Here is a 17,279-nt window from a genome sequence, read left to right on the forward strand (position 1 = left end):
CTTTCAAGATAAGAATCACAAAGTGCTTCACAATAAAACACAAGTAAAACGAAGAAGAAAACAAGAGTATAAAAACAGAATATAAAAACAGAATTAAGAAAAGACCATTTTAAAAAGATGTGTCTTTAGCTGCTTTTTAAAAGAAAACTCTGAGTCAACAGATCTGAGGCTGAGAGGAAGGAGTTCCAGAGAGATGGAGCCACTGCTGCAAAAGCTCTGTCACCTTTAGTTTTTAACCGTGTTCTTTTAACCACCAACAAGCCTTGGTCACATGATCTCAGGGACCTGCTGGGAGCGTACGGCTGCACAAGGTCCTTATGTAGACCGGTGCTTGGTTATTACCTGCTCTGTAGGTAAAAACCAGGATCTTGAACTGCACCCTGTAGTCGATGGGGAGCCAGTGCAGTTTGATTACCAGTGGGGTGACATGAGAAAACTTGGAGGATTTAGTTAAAAGCCTTGCAGCAGCGTTCTGGACAACCTGAAGCCGTTCTAGAGATTAGAGTCTAGAGACGGGAGGAAATAAAAGCAAGAATGAGCATCTCCATCTCAGAACGTGATACAACTGGACTCAGTTTAGCAATGTTTTTTAAATGATAAAACAAGAATGAACAAGTGCAGCGACATGAGAGTCGAGAGATAAAACTGGGTCTAGGGTTACCCCGAGGTTTCTGACAGAGGGCCTGACAAAAGAGGAAAGTGGACCGAGCCACTGGACTATCTGGGGGTGGTATTAGTCAGGAGCACAGACGAGGACCTCAGTTTTATCTTCATTTAGCTGGAGAAAATTGTCGTTCATCCAACTCTTGACCGAATCCAAACACCTGCGTAAAATCTGTATCTTAAAAACATCCTGAGGTTTAAAAGACACATAAAGCTGAATGTCATCAGCATAAAAATGGTAAGAAATGTCATTAAAAGAGCTTAAAATGTGCTGCAAAGGCAACAGATATAAAATGAACAGTAAAGGTCCCAAAACAGAGCCTTGTGGCACACCAGAAGAGAGAGAAGCAGAGGAGGACTTAAACTTAGAGGATATCTCAGAAACTGATCTACCAGTGCGGTATGAGATGAACCAGTTTAAAGCGGATCCGGATATCCCGACCGAAAGAAAAGATGCTCTGCGCCAAACAGGATCATCTCAGTGCAGCGCTGGAAGGCTAACTGTCGTTGTGTAGAGGTCATCCTTACTTAAAAAATACTATTATTTTCTTTTCCCACCATGGAGAGGTCAGAGAGCTACATGTAGCTGAATAGCTCTGATATTTCTTGGTATTTTTTGCACTTTAGCTCCTAAAAACACTGTTTTAGATTTTTTTTTTTTGCTAAAAAATTGAATAATCATAATTAAAGACCACTGGGAACAGTTTTATAATAGACACAAATAAATGGAGTGGGACTTTAAAAAGTATCAGTCAGAATGGTCTGAAAAACAAAATGACTGAGTAATAACTTCATTTCTCTATAGAAGTCTATGGGAACACCCCCCCCCACCACCACCACCACCACCACCATGATGAGTCCAGTTCTCATCTACAGTCAATGACATCTGTCGGCCTGGATGAAGGGAGGGGTTGGGAGACTTCATAAAATAAAATAAAACCTGCTGTTCCACTCCACGCCAGCAGGCGGCAGCAGAGCACCAGGGAGCGCAGACGCGGCGCTCAGGCTGTCGTCGGTTCCTGGAAGAAGCTGCCTTCAGATTCCAGCAGCTCAGAATCCGGGAAGATGGCTCACGAAGCTCCGTTCCAGCTGCTCCACAGCGAGCTCATCCACTACATCTGCAAGTCAGCCGACAGCACAGACTCGGTGAGGCGGTCGCAGTCATCTACTTCCGGGTCGCACCGCCGAAACCCCCGAACGAAGGGTTCCGGTCCAGAAACACACCTGGCCGTAGGGCTTCAGGAATGATTTCATTGACGTCTGAAGTTCCTCTGCTGTTAAATGTTCGAGTATGTGATGAGTCGGCAGTTCGAGGCGTTTCCGCCGGTCAGCAGGAAACAGGAAGAACCGTAGAACCAGCAGCGATGAATCCTGCAAAGTTCTGGAAAATCTGCGCCAGAACATCAGTGTGTGCAGTACAAGCAGCTGCAGGAGCCAGAAACACGTCCTGTGTCAGTCATGTGATGAGACTCTGCTCGCTTTACAACACTTTAACTCAGATTTCTGTGTGATCTTATAAAAGAGAACTTGTCTGCTATTTTAGATTAAAAACATCAGAAGTCTTCCATCCCTTCCTCCACCCAAACACCATTGACTGCATAAGAGAACTGGACTGAGTGACCCATAGACTTCTATGTAAAATAAACAGCTGTTCCTCAGTCATTCTATTGGTCAGAATAACCATTCTAGATCTGATACTAATTGTAATCTTCTCGATAATCCTCATTTTCTTCCATTATATTTTTCTACAGTTCATGTTATTCAGGTTATAAACTGACCAATCAGATTCCCCAATAAAAGCATGTGGTCTTTCGTCGAAGATTCAAAACACTTGACAGATTTCTTGTAGCCTGCTTTCAAGTGGTAGGGGGTGTGGCCTTCCAACAAGCTCTCTCCTGATTGGTGAGACTGACTGCTATAGAAAAGTTGACTCAGAGTCGGACCAATCACTGATGACGTCTGGTTCCACCATAGTGGCGTCCATGTTGCAAATGTTGTTGGAGCCAGACGTAAACTATTTTGTATTGATGATGTCACTCTCACTCAGTCCAGTTTTCTGATACAGTCAATGATCCTAACAGCTGGTCAGACAGAGTCCTTCATGGGTGAGGGTCCATCTTCTCTCAGACCAGAACATGTGGATAGTTCTGGTCTAAAAGTGCCGCTGAACTCCACGACACTCGTTGAACTTCCTGAAACAATAAAGATAAACAAAAAAACGAATGATTCTGTGAAGACATCTCCCATGATGCCTCTGAAAAGGTTTTTGGAAGACGACGTAGTCTTCTCTGAGTCCAGGTGCAACACAGAACCTGAAGGATTTCCACGTGTCCACAAACGTGTTTCATCTGCGCTGTGGTTGCAGACCAACAGACCCTCAGTGGACTACAGCAGTTTGGTTTAGAAAGCAAACTTAATTCATCCTCAGAGATAAAAAGCTGCAGGATCATTGTCTGTGTTCAGATTCTCACCGTCTGTTTTTGTTTTTCTGTCTTCAGGAAAATGGAAGAAGTGTCACCAAACTGGAAAATATGGGTTTCAGAGTCGGCCAAGGGCTGATCGAGAGGTAGAAGGTCCAGCTCTCCTTTGATTTCATGTCATGTTTGACCTGTAAACTGAAGAGATTTACTGTCAAGAATGGGCTAACTTACTGACAGTTATGCTGCTTCACTTCCATTTTCAGTTAAATGAAATAAACAAAAGGCTAAAATTGTTAGTAAACATGTAACTGTAACTAACATGTCCTGTTTAACCCAATAAACAGGTTGAGGGTTTCAACATGAATGTTGAAGGACCAAATCTCCTCTAACTACAAAGACATGACTTCATCTAAATCACACATTTAGCTAACAGTTTATCTCTTTCCTTTCTTACTCATCTGAAACAGCTGTTTCAGAGTCATCACACATGTACAGTAATTCTGGATTTAGCTACAATCCTCATTCATCTGTAGTCACAGGAGTCTGATACCGAACTGTTCTCTAATCACTCAAATGTTTTTCTCTTTTATATGAATGTTGAATTGTTTGATGAACACATGAAAAGGACGGATAGATAGAACTGTAATCGATTCCATGAGAGGGAAACTGCTTTGTTAACATAGCTCAAAACAACAGCTAATAAATAACACTGAAATACAACAAATAACGTCATGAAATGTGTCAAGTAAAACAAATCATTTTCATGGTAAATGGAACCGCTACGCGTCGTCTTTGTTTCACGTCCAGGTTAACGAAGGACACGGCGCGCTTCAAAGACGAGCTGGACGTCATGAAGTTCATCTGCAAAGACTTCTGGACCTGCGTCTTCAAGAAGCAGATAGACAACCTGCGAACTAATCACCAGGTATCAGCAAGCCCCGCCCCTAAACTCCTTCAGGAGTCTGGGGTCAGAACACTCAGAATCAGGAGGAGGTTTTATTCAAATGACTGATTATTGGGTCTCGTTTTCTGGAAGGAAGGTGGGTGGAGCCATGGAAGGATTTACCAACACTTCACTTTATTTTGTCCAAACTTCAGACTTCATTTTTGTTTTTAAATCCAACGTGATCAGTTCATGTCAATCATTAGCATCCAGTTTGATTGGATCTTTGTCCACATTTATTCCACCAATATCTATTTAATTCTTTAAGTTTATATTTCCAAAACATTTTTCTTTGTTAGGACTGGGAGGTTTGAAATAACTTCTAATTTAAACTAACGTTCAACTGGAATGATTCAAATATTTAGCAACGTTTGCATTTGTAGAAATGTGGACTTCATCGTTTGTCATCTAGTGACTCAACAATCCAACTGATACATTAAGATTTCATATTTATTCACAAAAGTTCCCACCTGACTCAGTTCATGTCTTATAAATATAGACACATGTAAGTAGAATCGTCAGCATTTATTCAAAGACCAATCTAGACATTATTGATGAGACATCAAAAAGTGACTTTAACACTCACAGCTGTTGTGTTGTGTCAGGGCATTTATGTTCTTCAGGATAACAAGTTCCTGCTGTTGTGTCATCTGTCGGCTGGAAAACAATACCTGGAACACGCTCCAAAGGTGTGTGAGCGCTATTCCCTCTTTGGCTTTTCTAGTATGTGTGCTTCTATACTGTTTCCATTGGAGCATGTAAAACTCTGTGTTGTTTCCGTGAATTCTTAAGGAGCATTCCCCGACTATAACTTTTATTTTTTAGTAAAATTTAGAAAGTTTATGTTGTATTTCTTACAGTGCATTGTGTTCTGCATTCTGATTGGCTGTGGTTCATTGTCAATCAACCTGCTCTGTCATTTATTCTGAAGCGAATGTATTCAGTTTGAATCATGTAAATAGAATTCAGTCACGATCAGATTTTTGTTTCCGTTCTATAAAAATTGATTTCTTTCTCTATGAAGGTTTCAACTGAAAGTTTTCTGAACTTTGAGAGTTTATAAACTTGAGAGTTTATAAACTTGAGAGTTTATAAACTTGAGAGTTCTCCTCGGTCTTCCCTCCTCTCTGCTCTTACCAGGCTGGTATCAGCTTCCAGCTTTTCCCTCCTAACAGACTCTTCAATAGCATCAGTCATTCAGCTGCACATCTCAGTTTAATCTGCTACAGAGGGACGTGTCTGCACTGACCTCATGTCTCACCCAAGTTTTTAACCCTCCGGCTCACCGTACTGCGCCGGTGGTGGTGAGTGGTGTCACCGATCAGGAAAGGACCATGAGATTCATGATGGTGGAGCGAGTTCTGTATCTCTGCAAACACTCCAGCATCAACATTTGAAAAGTGATCCAAATTAAACTCTGGACAGGAGAAAAATTCAACTAAAACTTCGGCTAAACGTCTTGAAGCTAATTTCTTTTAACAGAACTTGACTTGAAGTTTCCAGTTTTTATTATACATCCATTTTTTTTTTATGTTGGTGCTAAATATTCCTTGGAGACTGAAGTGGAAAAAGGACCTAAACATTTCAGCAGACACCACTCCTTTACCACCAGTGAAATATTTGCTTTGGCTTCTTCTTTCTGCATGTTTGTGGTGCTGTGCTAACCTGACACGTTTGTCTGTGCAGTACCTGGCCTTCACCTGCGGCCTCGTCAGAGGAGCTCTGTCCAACATGGGGGTGAAGAGCATCGTGACAGCCGAAGTGTCCGTCATGCCAGCATGTAAGATTCTGAAAGTCTGATCCAACTCTGTGTCTTTGATCTGTTTCTGACATTTTCATTGAGATCACGAATCTCAAACAGAGACAAAAAGCTCAGATAATATAAACAATCCAAAAAACATCAATAATCTAAAACACGTTTTACATTGAAATCACAATCTTTTAGTGAATGTTTTGAACGTTTTGGATATTCTAACATTCATTTTCTTTGTAATTGATGGTGTGAAGTATTGATCAGATTTACTTGAGAAACTGATCAATAAACATAAAAATGCAGAGAGCTAAAAAGTGGTTTCTGTTAACATGTTTGCTGAATTAACTGCTAAAAATATGAATCAAACTTAAAATACAGGTTTGTCTGCTTGAATGAATCACTTGTACAAATGAGGTCCTCATAATCAACGTATTTATCTGTTATTTATTCAGTCTGGGGTTCTGGTGGCAGCAATTCTATCAGATCAACAATGAGTGTTGGATACAAAACTGTATTTTCTGCACCATAGGGGGCACTGTGATCTTCTCAGGGGTCGCCACAGCGAATCAGTTTCCTCCATCTAAGCCTGTCTTCAGCATCCTCCACTCTAACACCAGCCACCTTCATGTCTTCATTCACTGCATCCATAAACCTCCTCTTTGGTCTTCCTCTAGACCTCTTTCCTGCAGCTCTAGACTCAGCATCCTTCTACCAATATATTCACTGTCTCTCCTCTGAACATGTCCAAACCATCTCAGTCTGGCCTCTCTGACTTTATCTCCAAAACCTCTAACATGTGCTGTCCCTCTGATGTATTCATTCCTGATCCTATCCATCCTGGTCACTCCCAAAGAGAACCTCAGCATCTTCATCTCTGCTACCTCCAGCTCTGCTTCCTGTCTTTTCTTCAGTCCCACTGTTTCTAGTCCAAACAACATGGCTGGTCTCACCACAGTCTTGTACACCTTTCCTTTCATTTGTGCTGAAACTCTTCTGTCACACATCACACATCACACTTTTATTTTTGTTAAACTTTATTTCACTGTTTAACAAACCACTCTTATTACTTTATAATCAATCTTCTCCCACAAAACCTCTTTGGTGTTTGAATGAAACAGCTTCTAATTCCATCATCAAACATGGCGGTTCCCTCTCATCGTTGGGGTCAGTCTCATTGGTTGTTCCGCAATGATGTAGACGACTATAGCCAAAGTTCAGACAACAGTTACAGCAGATCTTCAGCCCAGGAGTCAACAATCCTTCACATTTGGAGGCGTAACTCGTCCGGCGCTGCCTCCCAGTACGAGTGTGTTTGCCGTCTGTCATCCATCGCTCCCACCAACTAAGATTAAGAACGACTATTTTGCTTTTCCTCCAGTGGCACCAAGAACTTTTCCTTGAAGGCCTGAAGGGAACCTCGTGGCGCGTGGTCAAACACTTGCGTAGTCAGCAAACATTCTGGAAAAACGCGTGTAAAGTTTGGCTGGATCTCTGCGCGGCGCACAGACTTTCTGGAATCCTTAAAATCAGATGCACTCCATTGTAGTTCCACCTGTGCAGGAGAGCTGTCAGCACATAATGTAGTCACATGATCATCTCCTGAAGCTGCCAGATAAATCCTCCGCGTGTTTTCAGGAAAAGGTTGCTCTGAAATGCTGGCCGATCTTTCTGTGTTGGTTTCTGCAGTAACTTGAGATGTGGTCAACTTTACTGCCATCCTCATTGTTTCCACAGAGCACGACTTAGCAGAATCACTGTCACCCGTGTCCCTCAAAACGAGCACAGCGCTCGCCGCTCGCCATTGCTGTCAGCGAGAAATGCTCTGACACTCAATGGAGTGGAGACTTCCCAAAGTTGCACTAGAACACTTTTCAGATTTTGGAACTGGGTAAACACAAAAGAGGCACCAGATTATTAGGAGCAACGATGATTTTTGAAAAAGTTTAGGTTTTTAAGAAAATACTTCTTTAGTGCTTTTCTACCGTCCTTTAGGGCCCAAAGCGCTTTAGAGTTTCAGTTCCATTCACGCACTGATGACCTGTAACCACCAGGAGCACTGTGGGCTCAGCGTCATGTCGTCCTGCTGAAAACCAGTTTTAAACAGAGTCCGGCCGGATTGTTTCAATCCTTTCCTGTTTAATAAATATTAAAGAAAGTCCAAATAATGCTCATGCTTCATACATATGAATACTCTAAACTCACGACGCGTTCGGTCGCATCTGACAGTCACCAATGATCTCTTCTTTCTTCTGCAGGTAAATTTCAAGTCATGATCCAAAAAGTGTAGAAGTTTCCAGGATTCTTCATCATCAGGAGAACGTCTGTGTCCAGCAGGGCGGGGGGGTAGGTTATTGGTGCACAGAATGGTTTCACAGGTGGAAACAAACAGATGGTGGTGATTCAGTGTCAATGAAAAACTGCTCTCTGGTGGTAACAAGTCAGAGTGCTATCAGGGTTACAGTTTTTAAGCCCTTAAATCTGTAAATATTCTCATCTGTTTTTAAAAAACAAGATTTATAAACAAGGAATGAGCTAGGGATGTGAAATAAGGTCGAGGAGTCCTTGAACATTGAAGAAGTGATTGTTGTTGGTGAGAAGCACTGTAGTCGGGTACATTAAAGTTCATTTTTGCAGTTACTTTAGAAAAAATGACTTAAATGAGGATCTGTGCGTCGTCCTTTATTTTTGCTTGTGCTGCTTGCAGTCCTGCAGCAGACCAAGAATTCTGCTCATAACCTTCATCCTGCCGCTGAACTGGTCAGTGGACGAGGTTTATTCCAGGTTGGGATTCCTTTTTGTAGCAATTTCACTTTATTCCTCCAGTTTGGATCCACAATATAAAAATCCCCATCAGTGTGACATAATCTGTCTTTTGTGACAGTGTGACTGTATTATTTCACATGACGGCTCGAGATTCCTGTGACCTTATTAAATGATGAATAAAAAGCTTTTGAAGAAATTGCTCATTCTTACATGAATGTGAACCCAGAAGCCTCTTCTGCGTTTGGGTTAATATGACTCCAGGGGTCCGTTTCAAAGAGGACGGTAAATTCAGAGTTCTAACTCAGAGTTCTCAAACTTAAGAGTTTTGGGTTTCAGAACAGCTGAAAAAGTTTGATTCAAACAACTTGAAGTTGTTGGACTCAGAATCAGGTGTGAGCATCGCGACCATTAAAAGCCCTGCTGAATGGAGCAAAGACGGCACGATTCACCATGGCAACGGGAACAAACACCTTTAGGGCTTCACATGGTGACAGAAACTGATGAGTTCCTACAAGTTTATGCGACTACGAGCACATTTTCATCAAGAAGGTCAACACAGCTGCAGCGGCAAAACAGAGAAATGCGAACGTCTACATTTGAATAATTTCAATTCAGGAGAACAAAATTTCAGGAAGTTCATTCTGTCACTTCTTGAGTAGGGAATGTTTTTGATCTGTCAATAATTTAACCAGTAATCTCTGTGATCGCATGAATGACCGTTTTTCGTAACCCCCCACCTCCACCTCCACACAGATTTTTCTGCAACATTTGACACCCCCCCCCATTCCCGATAGTGTTTTAATGATAATTAAGTTTTTAACCTAAATGTCTTAAAAAGCCATCCTTTATTGTTGATCTAAAGATTCTGTGTCTCTCTAGCATGAATCTTCACCGCTGCTACATAAAAACATCCATCAATCTGGGTAATGTCCAGCCGTATGGTTCTGATCCAGATGTCAGCTGGACGAGGAAGTGAAGATCTTCATGGACAGAACTTCCTCCAAAATCCTGATTCTTTCTCCTTCCAGTTCACCAAAGACTCTTTTAGCTAATTCTCCAATGTTTATTGACTGTGATCAATACATTCAATCATTGGTTTCTCAGAGTTCTTGATAAAATAATCAAAGCTAACATCAAAATGCTCTTTCATTGATTTACAATCCTTTCCAACTGCGGTCAAATGAGCCGCCGTTCACATTTCCGTGGTCACATCAAGAAGCTCCGTGGAGTCTGGTGGAGATTTTCCAGCGTTCTCAGTCCTGCTACCGTAAGTATTGGATGAAACTCACACCAAAAATCCAGTGATGCTGATTTGACCACAGAAATGTGAACGGCGGCTCATTTGACTGCAGTCAATGTGAAGATACCATCTTCTCTTCTCCAGAACCTGAACTAGACACTAGGAACAGATGAGGGTTTAGTGCATGTGCAGCAGAGCTGTTGATGGAAAGAAGATCATTCATTCAAACAGAGTCTGTCCAAGACAGTTTGATTGATTTAAAAGGAGAAATACTCAGAAATGTAAAATGATTTCTTATTACATTTGTTCTCTTTCAGAAGAAAAATGACACACAGACATGTTAAAAACTCTAAAAAACACATAATTTTCATTGGAAGGGGGATTTAAGGCCTCCTTTCTGCTCCAACCTCAGCGTTTTTTTGTTGTTGTTTGTTTTTAATCGACAGTCTGTTGTGTATGTCTAATCCCTTTTTAATTTTGATTTAGGGTTAAAACTCTCCATTAAGTGAAGTGTGGTCTTCCAGCTATTCTAGTCACCCTGTAAGTGTTGAGACCTGGAGAGTCGAATCCTGGAGACACCCCTTGCTTGTTGAAACGGTAGAAGTTGAGAAGTTGTCTGTCCTGAGCCTCCATGGAAGCTGAGGCGTTGTTGGCCTTCATGTTGCAAGGGTACGGGCTCTCAAACACCACCCTGAACACCCTGCGCTGAAGGTAATCCAGCTTGGTGGTTTTGTAGGAGTAAGATCCAGTTTTGTCTGTGGATGGTCTGAGCTGCTTCATGACCAGAACCCCAGAGGAATCTGTCTGTATCTCATAGAAAGTCATGTTCCTGTAAGTGTAGAAGCCTGTATATGGAGCTGGGTCAGGTGGAGGTCTGAATGTTTGTTGAGCCTCCCTGAAAGCCCTCTCTAACGCAGGAATGAGATACCCATTAGCAAGGTGTACTATGACCTTGTCTGCAGGCCGTACTCCTGCCATCAGGACCACCAGTCCCAGCTTGAGTCGTGGCACCAGAGAGAGGGTAGCAGAAAATCCATCCATATCGCCATCCTTCCTCACCACATCATAGCCCAGCTGCTCATTGATCTCCCACGGTGTGCCAGTGGATTTGGCAAAGTAACTGCTCTGGCACTTGACCACTGGATTCAGCATGATGTTCAGCGTGTCCTGGGAGAGGAGGTTCCTACCATTTGCACCCAGAAGAGCCATCATCAACTTAGCCATGTCAGCCGCTGTGGAAAACATCTGACCTGCCGGCCGGTACCATCCCAGGTCGTAAAGGGGAGCTGGCTGGCCGTTGCCATATACACCCACAGCCATCTGCTTCTGAACATCAGAAGTCACGTTAAAGCCGGTGTTGGACATTCGGAGAGGCTTTAAAATGTTGTCTGAAACCCAGCTCTCATAGTCGGAGCCAGCCACGGCTTGTCCCAGGATGTCCGCAAGCAAGGAAAAGGCAACGTTGCTGTAGTGGCATCTAAGGACAGAAGAAGACCTGCTTTAAAGCATGTTAGACTCTACAACTTCAAAAATTATGAAGAAAATAATTCAATCTGAGTGCTTACACCTCCATATTAATAAGTGTTGAAATACTCTAGTATTTATGCTTTGATCTAAAAAGTAGTTTATTTGGGAAATCTTAATGTTTTCAGATTATTGCACTTAACCACTTACTACATTCATGCTATTTGTCAGATTAGGCTAGAACCACCCAGTTTGTTTTTTGGCACCCTGAAACTGTTGTGTATGCGATTTTATTATGGTCTGTCACATCACCTTTCTGTTGCTAATCTAGTTTCTTGCCTGACTTCTAGTTCTATTTGTCCAGTTTATTTAATAAAAAAAACCCTAAAACGTTTTCTTTGCTAAATAAACCCATTTGTCTGTTCAATTAGATTTGTTAGTTACTAAGGCTTTTGTCACATGAACCCATACGGGGTTAATCCATACGGGTCCTGCAAGTTTTTGGTTTGTCCGGGCCAGTATGAGGGTCACAGAGAAAGAGGTGTGTCTTCCAGTTCTCTTGACACTCGTACGGTCACCTTAAGGGACGCCATGAAAATGGAACGTAGCATTGTCATGGGTGTGGTACGTGTATCATGAAGTATTTGTAAGGACAATGGAAGTTCCATCCAGTTTTGATGCATAAATGAAGCTGTTGTACGGTACCTTTCCGCCTCACTCCAGTCATTCTGGGTCCTCATTGACCGAATGCAAAGGCTACAGCACGAGGTTTGCAGGTGATGCACACGTTCTTGTAGAATATCCACACGAATTACACTCTAACAGTCAGGCTGCACACAAGGAGCGCACACGAATCTCATGAACAAGACTAACCGTTCCTTGTGCAGTCTGCAGGATTTAGGGGCGGATAATAAAAATGTAAAATCTGTAAGACGCGTCTGCTTACTTCACACTTACCCTTAAATATTAAATGTTCAATTCCACCTATCGCCCTCAGCAAGCCTGTGAAAAAACATGGATGAACATTTTTGCTCTACAGGATCATTGACAGATCCCATAGTGGTCTGATATTTTCTGTGTGCTGCATAGGTTTCCCAAATGTTGCCCACAGACAGCCTGTTTCCATCCATGAGGACAGTTGTGAGTAGTGGGAATCTTGAGGCAATTACAACTCAAGAGGGAACAATTCGATCATGAAACGATTATCAATGCAGCTTTCAGTCTGGCCTCCAGTCATTATCGGAGTTTGGAGGGCTTGAGATTTTAGCAGCCATTCTTTGGTTATAAAATGAACAGTATTGTGAAGTCTTATTCTGTGGCAGTTGAAGTCAGCAGCACTCCAACGGTTTCGACCCTCCTCCAGATAGAACAATGCAATGTTTTTTACAAATTTGTCATGTTCCCTACATATTTAGTTTGGTCTGACAGAACGTACACACCGCATGACTTTTATCCAAAGCTTAACTGGCTGTCAGCCCTGAAGCCAGGCCGGTGGTATGACGCGGTCTGCAAGGTCAGCCATGTTTGTGTGCTCTTCAGAAACTTTAAACTATATTATTTTTTTTTGATTATCAATTATTCAAAATTCATAAAATGTTTCAGAAATTTTTAATGGCTCATGATTGATGCATCTAATAATCGATTATTTCCCTCACCTGTAGTTGTAACTTAGGCCTAAACTTGTGTTTTGTTGTCAGTTTGTAAAATAATATCTCCTAAGTCTTTCAATCTCACTGACATCTTTGTTTTTGTCAATATTTTAGTGTCTTAGTTAGAAATGGTTTCTATGTTAAAATTTGTATTTTTGCACTTGAATTCATCTCACAATTATATTTACTGAGCTTCATGACAATGCTATAGAACATGTTTACCAGTATCGGGCAAATGTGCAGAACAAACAACTGCAAATCATGAATGGATCATTGACATTCAGATGAGATACTGTGTAAGAGGCTCACTTGGTGCCTGGATCGACCACAAGGACATCATCCCGTAACAGATTCAGAGCCGCTTGTGTATCTCCATTCCAAAGAAGATCAGTTGAACGTAATCTTCTGGGTAAACCTGTTTAAAAAAGGCATTGGGTTTCCACATGGCAATTCAGATTTACAGGAGTATCACCACAAATCTGACCCTAAAAAAGCAGAGCGGAAGATTTGTTCTATTTGGACACACTTCAAAGTGGAAAGACTCCATCAATAAACACAGTTGAGCTCATACTCAGATTTCTTCAACACTGTTGTTAGAAAACTTAAATGTTTTGGTCTTTTGGAGTTCTTAAGTTTCTGTTGGTGTTCAAATATCTGTTATCCTACGTACATTCTGCTTCACTGATGAGTATTACGGTGGCTAATGTGACAGAAATATCATAACTTTGGTCTTATATTGGGTTAGAGAGCCAGACATGACAACAAAAATTATTCAGCATATGAACCCTATCCACTAGAAACCAGTATAAACCCAATGGCTCAGTTTCAACCCATAAACAGTAAAGAACTGCAGGACATTCTATGTCAACTGAACTCCTCCTCCTGCTGTCTGGATATTCTACCCACAAGCTTTTTCAAAAAAGTTTCAAAGATCCTGGAACCAGCCCTGCTCCAGATTGTCAACTTGTCATTAACATCTGGTGTTTTCCCAGTGAAAACAGCTGTAATCAAACCTCTCCTAAAAAAGGACAGTCTAGACAAAACTCAAATGAACAACTACAGACCGATATCAAACCTGCCATTTTTAAGTAAGATCATTGAAAAAGCTGTTTTCCATCAGCTAAATGAATTCCTAATAAATAACAACTGCTATGATGTCTTCCAGTCCGGCTTCAGACAGAACCACAGCACTGAAACGGCTCTGACCAAAGTGACTAATGACATACGTTTGAATACAGACAGTGGAAATATGTCAGTGCTAGTTTTACTGGATCTCAGTGCTGCGTTTGATACAGTCGACCACGCAATACTACTGAGACGACTGGAAAACTGGGTGGGTCTCACTGGGCCAGTACTAAACTGGTTCAAAACGTACTTAGAAAACAGGAAATATTTTGTGTCAATTGGTAACTTCACTTCTGAGCCAATAGAAATTACATGTGGAGTGCCCCAAGGCTCCATCCTGGGACCACTTCTATTTAACATCTACATGCTCCCACTGGCCCAGGTTATAAAGAACAACAACATTAGTTACCATAGCTATGCAGATGACACACAGATATATATTAGACTGACACCAGGAGACCGAGGCCCTGTACAGGCTCTTGGTAAATGCATTGAGGACATTAATGACTGGATGTGTCACAACTTACTTCAATTAAACAAAAACAAAACTGAGGTTATTGTCTTTGGGGCTAAAGAAAAAAGGTTAGACGTCACTACAGAGCTTCAATCTATTCAACTAAAAACTACCAACCAGGCCAGAAACTTGGGTGTAGTGATAGACACAGACCTAAATTTTGATAAACACATTAAGGCAGTCACTAAATCAGCCTATTATCATCTCAAAAATATCTCAAGGATTAAAGATCTGATGTCTAAGCAGGACCTGGAGAAACTAGTGCATGCTTTCATCTTTAGTCGACTTGATTACTGTAACAGTGTTTTTACAGGACTACCAAAAAAATCCATCAGGAAACTGCAGCTTATTCAGAACTCTGCTGCTCGGGTTCTCACAAGGACCAAGAAAGTAGACCACATCAGTCCAGTTCTGAGGTCTTTACACTGGTTACCTGTCTGTCAGAGGATAGACTTTAAAGTTCTGTTACTGGTTTATAAAGCTTTGAATGGTTTAGCACCAAAATACATGACTGACCTCCTGACCCAGTATGTACCAGCCAGACCTCTCCGGTCATCTGGATCCGGTCTTTTATCAGTTCCTAGAGTCAGAACTAAACATGGAGAAGCTGCATTCAGCTTCTATGCTCCACAGATCTGGAACAGACTTCCAGAAAACCTTAGATCTGCTGAAACACTCAGTGTATTTAAATCCAGGTTAAAGACTCACCTGTTCTCAGTTTGATTAATATGTATTCAAAAGTTTACGTCTGACTGTTTATCTATGCTTGTTTTAAATTAAAATCTTTTTACTTTCTTTTAATTTTATTTTAATGATCTCACGTTTACTATTTCTTTTGATTGTTTCTTTTAATGTTGTATGAAAGCACTTTGAATTGTCTGTACATGAAATGTACTACAAAGAAACTTGCCTTACCCAAACAATAAACAGAAACAGTGGTTGAGGTGACACACAGTGGAGGGATAAGTATCGATCCCTTTCTGATTTTGTTGTTTGCCCACCTATAGACATTGATGAAATCACAAAGAAAATCAAGAAATCAACTTGAAATAATTCATTTACATTTATTTCGAGTTAGACTCTTCTAGTCAACCCGCCAACTGGATTGAAGGCACTTGTGTGAACTAATCACCCGTAGAAAAGACACCTCCCCACAGAATCATCCATCAGTCTGACTCCAAACTCTCCAACATGGAAAGACTAAAATCTTTCATGGATTTAAGGGATAAGATTGAAGTCCTGCACCAGACCAGAATGGACTACAAAACCATCAGCAAGAAGCTGGAGGTTAAAGGTCACAGCTGTTTGTGCATGTGCTTAAGAAGGCGCCTGCAGGCCTGCTTACATTTGCCTATAAACCCTTTATGATTCAGAGAAGGATTGGGAGAAGTAGCTGTGGTCAGATCAGACCAACATAAAGCTCTATGGCATCAACTCAACCCGTCATGTTTGGAGGAAGACAAATGCTGGCGATGACCACAAGAACACCATCCTCACTGTCAGGCATGGAGGTGGAAGCATTATGCTTTGGGGGTGTGTTTCTGGTCAAGGCTACTTCCCTGTGTGGATGGGAGGATGGGTGGAGCCATGTACCGTCCAATCCTGAGTGACAACTGCTTTCCCTCCACCAGGAAGCTTAAAATGTGTGATGGAGGTGCAGGTCTTCCAGCAAGATCATCAGGACCCAAAACACACAGCCAAGACAACCAAAGAACAGCTGAAGAAGAAGCAGGTGAAGGTCATGGAGCGGTCCATCCAGTCCCTGGACCTCAATCCTACAGAAAACCTTTGGAGAGAACTGAATTCGACCAGAATTCCTCCTGTGGTGGGTTGAAACCTGATCATCTGCTGAGAATGAGAGTTTTGCCACAAAGTGCAAAGACTTCTTTCAATGAAATCTAAATAGACCTATACATATTTTAAGTTCAATATCTTGATTTTTTAGCTCTCTCTATTTAAATGTACCTACTGTTAGAAAAACACGCTGTCCATTTGTATTTTTGGACAAAATAACAAAATCAGCAAAGGGGTTAATCCTTATTTCCTCCATGGTTTGAGCTCTTTGCATTTTGGCTCTTCTTCAGTGCGCTGCAGCTTCTGTTGCTCTTATAGCTTCAGACAGACAGCTGAGGCCGTTCTGAGTCATGAATCTAATGCTGAGTGAGACCAGGCTTTTTCATGTTAGTACTGCTTTAATGTGCAAAGCTTAAAAAGTAATGACTAAAATGCACTGAAATAAAATCAAACTAAAGTTAAGGTCATTTTTTTCTGTACACAAATTGGAACCTGTGGTGTTTTTTTAAAGATATTTAAGTAAGGGATAATACCCTCCGAAGTGTGCATTATGAGAAATTAACGCACGGCGCGGAGGCCTAAACCGTCCAATGCGAAGCTTCCACGAAGTGCGTTAATTCTCATAATTCACACCGGAGGACCATGGTCATTTACAAGAGAAATAAATATTCAATCAATATTTAGTACTTTATTTTTATTATTTCTTTGGCTTTGTTACGGTGACGTGGAACACCGCAGAGAGCCTGAAGCGTTACAGACCTCAGCTGCAGCGGTAAAGTGTCGCTGTTTTGAAAGAAAGACCCGGACAAATTTGGATTTTTTTCTTCTTTTTCTGACGTTAAGCCTTTAGTGGGCAGCTAGAACATATTCAGCTTCTGTCTCTGTGTTTCATTTCACGGCAGGTTCGCTCTTCTGAGCTGCTGTTAAAGCGGAAACTCCCTCTTGTGGTGA

At 41.5% G+C, this 17,279-nt stretch overlaps 3 protein-coding genes across 7 annotated transcripts in view; 1 reads left to right on the top strand and 2 right to left on the bottom strand.

The window, feature by feature from the left end:
* Positions 1–17,279, bottom strand: part of LOC112140035 (paired box protein Pax-7) — a 629,290-nt gene that overhangs the window by 111,740 nt on the left and 500,271 nt on the right. The window lies entirely within an intron of this gene.
* On the top strand, positions 1,614–8,738 carry trappc6b (trafficking protein particle complex 6b). The gene is made up of 6 exons (XM_024262922.2): positions 1,614–1,809; positions 3,162–3,229; positions 3,891–4,008; positions 4,632–4,715; positions 5,713–5,806; positions 8,035–8,738. The coding sequence occupies exons 1-6, from the start codon at positions 1,729–1,731 to the stop codon at positions 8,064–8,066; spliced, it is 477 nt and encodes a 158-aa protein (XP_024118690.1). The 5' UTR covers positions 1,614–1,728; the 3' UTR covers positions 8,067–8,738.
* The window catches only part of LOC112140021 (putative beta-lactamase-like 1), a 14,528-nt gene continuing 7,425 nt past the window's right edge, over positions 10,177–17,279 (bottom strand). Inside the window, exons 4-5 of the mRNA XM_024262921.2 lie at positions 13,205–13,310; positions 10,177–11,259 (exon numbers count right to left, since the gene is read on the bottom strand). Coding sequence (XP_024118689.2) covers positions 10,284–11,259; positions 13,205–13,310 — 1,082 coding nt within the window. The 3' untranslated portion in view covers positions 10,177–10,283. The remainder of the gene's footprint in view (positions 11,260–13,204; positions 13,311–17,279) is intronic.

The sequence above is a fragment of the Oryzias melastigma genome, linkage group LG7, assembly GCF_002922805.2.
Source record: "Oryzias melastigma strain HK-1 linkage group LG7, ASM292280v2, whole genome shotgun sequence".
In the NCBI taxonomy this organism is placed as follows: Eukaryota; Metazoa; Chordata; class Actinopteri; order Beloniformes; family Adrianichthyidae; genus Oryzias; species Oryzias melastigma.